Below are 3,120 nucleotides of genomic sequence, written 5' to 3'. Positions count from 1 at the left end.
CATCATGGTGCAAGGAGGTTACCTTATGATGAAGCATGCCACCTTTGGTGGGTGAGGTAAACTGTTCTTTAAAATGGACACTCCACCAGTACTAGGTTTTTTCTGTCTTGTTTGTTATAGACCCAAGTGTTGTGTTGTGCTTAAAGTCAAGCATGTCATGGATATTGAGGATACCGCTTCTGAATGGGGAGTTATATTTTAGCATAGTTTGTGATAGCTTCCTGGTCACCTTACATTCAAGGATTGGGTGTCATGTGGTCACATTCTCAGGCTGAGCAGAGCACAACCACTTTGCATGTTCATGTTAACTTGACATCTTTTTCTGAACACTGTTCACTGACAGCTGAGACACATTTCATGCGTGCCTGTGCAGGATAATATTTGCTGAAATGGCTGAGCTTACATTTCGACTTCTAGGCATATTATCACCCCACCTTGAGCATTCTGTACAAGGGTTAGATACACTATGCATACTGTTTTCACTTGTTTTGGCCACTTGGCGACAGTACTATCACAATAGAATAAACAATAGCAGACTGACTAGGAATTCAGCATGGCGGCATGGGTGATGTTTATTTTATAAACAACATACCTTCCTTTTTTAGTCAGAGGAGTATTTCGGTAGCATTAAGGAGTCAACCATGCGTGAATTCCAGTCCAGCTGATTCCTGTTTACCTTAGCAAGAGATGCTGCCTAGCTCCTCACCATGACAGTCATCCTGATGACACTTACTCAAAGGTAATGGGGAGTTAGATCACCCTGCAGAGATTTTGCAGATTCACCCACCCTTATCATACTAGGTTAGGTAGTGCTAGGTATGAGTACAATATAACACAGTACTTAAATGGAAGCACATATTCTCTGTTATAGCACAATGGTGGAATTGTTCTTTTTCTTTACCATTGTCGTAATGCTAATTACATTATTCTGTTTCTTTCTAATAATTATTGTAGCGTTTTTTTAGTTTTTTTACAAGAATCTCAATGCTTCAACAAATATTGGAATGCCTTGTTGAGTATTTCTTGTGTATTCCTTTCGGTATGCATGAGTAACCAAACACAGTGGTTCTAAATTTGTTACTTTGATTTCCTTGGGTAGTCAAGGTTGTCAAGTTCTGAGTTTGCACTATCCATTTGTTAGCTTGTCAGGTTAGGGTTACGGATGGTGCACTGTGAGCTAGCAGGGCTAATGCCAACATAATCCGAAGATTTGCGTATAATTACTCTCACACATCCTGATGTTTATTTTGGCCAACAAATGCAAATTACTCACTGAGAAAATATAAGCTGTATGACATGGGAAAATGCCCAACTTCTTTTATACCCAGATAAAGCAATCCGGAGCAGAAAGATGAAGTGTTAACTTTGCAAAGTGTCTTAAACAAAGGTTGCACCCCTAGTACGCCATTTAAGTAATATGTAAACCATAAAAAAACATGTTTACACTTTCCAAATTTTACAGCATACACTGGAATATAGGGGAACTGTAGAAACCCATAATTATACAGAAAGTGCAAAGGGATCTGAGTAGAGCAATCCCAGTGGCCCTCACTATCCTGTAATCTTTGTTTTCCTTAGTATTTTTTTAAATTCTGTGTTTTTCAGACTGTATATAATGGGGTTACACAATGGAGTTACAGCTACATATGAAAAGGATAGCAGTTTGTTGTCTTTTATTGAAAACGTTGATGTTGGTCGCATGTATGTAGAACAAATAACACCATAGAATAAAATAACAACAGTGAGGTGGGAGGTACATGTGGAAAAGGCTTTGTTCCTCCCCTCTTTAGACTGGATTTTTAGGATTGTCGAGATAATGCTAATGTAAGATGTGATAGTTAATACAAAAGGTATCAAACCAACTATAACACCAATAATGTAGCTCAGTACCTCAACAGTACGAGTGCTGCTACAGGAAAGCTTCATTACAGCTGTAACATCGCAGAAGAAGTGATTGATTTTATGAGACCCACAGAAGGAGAGCCCGGCTATTTGGACAATGTGTGGTATTGGGTCCGTGAGGCCAACTATCCAGCTTAATGCAGCCAGCGTGATGCACTTTACATTATTCATGATGGTGGTGTACCGTAAGGGATTACAGATAGCCTGGTACCTATCATAGGCCATGACTCCGAGAAGAAGGAGTTCTGTAGATACCATGGTAATGAAAAAGTACATCTGTAGCAGACATCCAGTCATAGAAATGGGGGTACCCTTCTGAAAAAAATGTACCAGCATATTGGGGAAAATTATTGTTGTGAAAGTGATGTCAACAAAGGCTAAGTTTGTTAGAAAAAAATACATTGGTGTGTGCAATTGTGTGTTGGAATAGACAATTACCATGATGAGAAGATTTGCCACCAGTGTTAAGAAGTAAATTAGTAAAAAGGAAACAAAGAGAGGAACTTGGAGATGTGGTAGATCAAAGAAACCTAAAATGATGAACTCATTTGCTGAAGTTTGATTTTCCTCTCCCATGTTCCAGTAATGCAGTCTCCTGGTGTTGGTTTATTTAGAAAATCTGCAAATAAAGAGACAATTTACATTAATGTGGGGCATGACGCTAGACAGTTAAGTTTCTTATATTAACATTTAGAAAAAATATATTGCGGTTATTGCACACACAGTAGTTTGGCAATTGCAAAGCATTGTAATTTCTGTCATAAGACAATGATAGCCTTGTGTGCATGAATCAACTTCTGCCATGGTGGTTACCCAAGATTCCATATTTTAGGTGTAAATATGTTATCCAGTATTGGGGTATCTTTCATTGATTCACATGCCTGAATCATTCCCCGTCGCCGAGGCGGGAGTCCCATGGTAAATAAAAAAGCAGTGCCAAATGTAAATGACAGTAGTAGGCCCAAAAGAAAAGGCCTGAGGCCTAGATCTTAGTAGCCTATCTACATCATTATGCTAAAAGAACCAAAAATTTGGTCACAACCAATCAGCTATCAGCACCCTCTAGAACCCTCTCTGCAGAGCCAGTTCTCCTCAGATTTTCACTGCACATCGTGTGTGAAGGGAGTCTCGCTGAGCTCTGCTCAGTTTCTTCAGCTTTTACTCCTTTTTGGATCATCCAAGATCATACTTCATTTTTCTGACCCTATTAACACCTTG

General features: G+C 39.1%; 1 protein-coding gene across 1 annotated transcript; it reads right to left on the bottom strand.

Moving 5' to 3' along the window:
* Window positions 1-1,551: 1,551 nt before the first annotated feature.
* Window positions 1,552-2,478, bottom strand: LOC147700892 (olfactory receptor 5V1-like). The gene has a single exon (XM_086929264.1). The coding sequence runs from the start codon at window positions 2,476-2,478 to the stop codon at window positions 1,552-1,554; it is 927 nt and encodes a 308-aa protein (XP_086785390.1).
* Window positions 2,479-3,120: the final 642 nt, after the last annotated feature.

Source organism: Lissotriton vulgaris, chromosome 7 (assembly GCF_964263255.1).
Source record: "Lissotriton vulgaris chromosome 7, aLisVul1.2, whole genome shotgun sequence".
Classification (NCBI taxonomy): domain Eukaryota; kingdom Metazoa; phylum Chordata; class Amphibia; order Caudata; family Salamandridae; genus Lissotriton; species Lissotriton vulgaris.
Note: the sequence above shows the minus strand (reverse complement) of the source record. Positions and strands in the feature narration are given on the sequence as shown.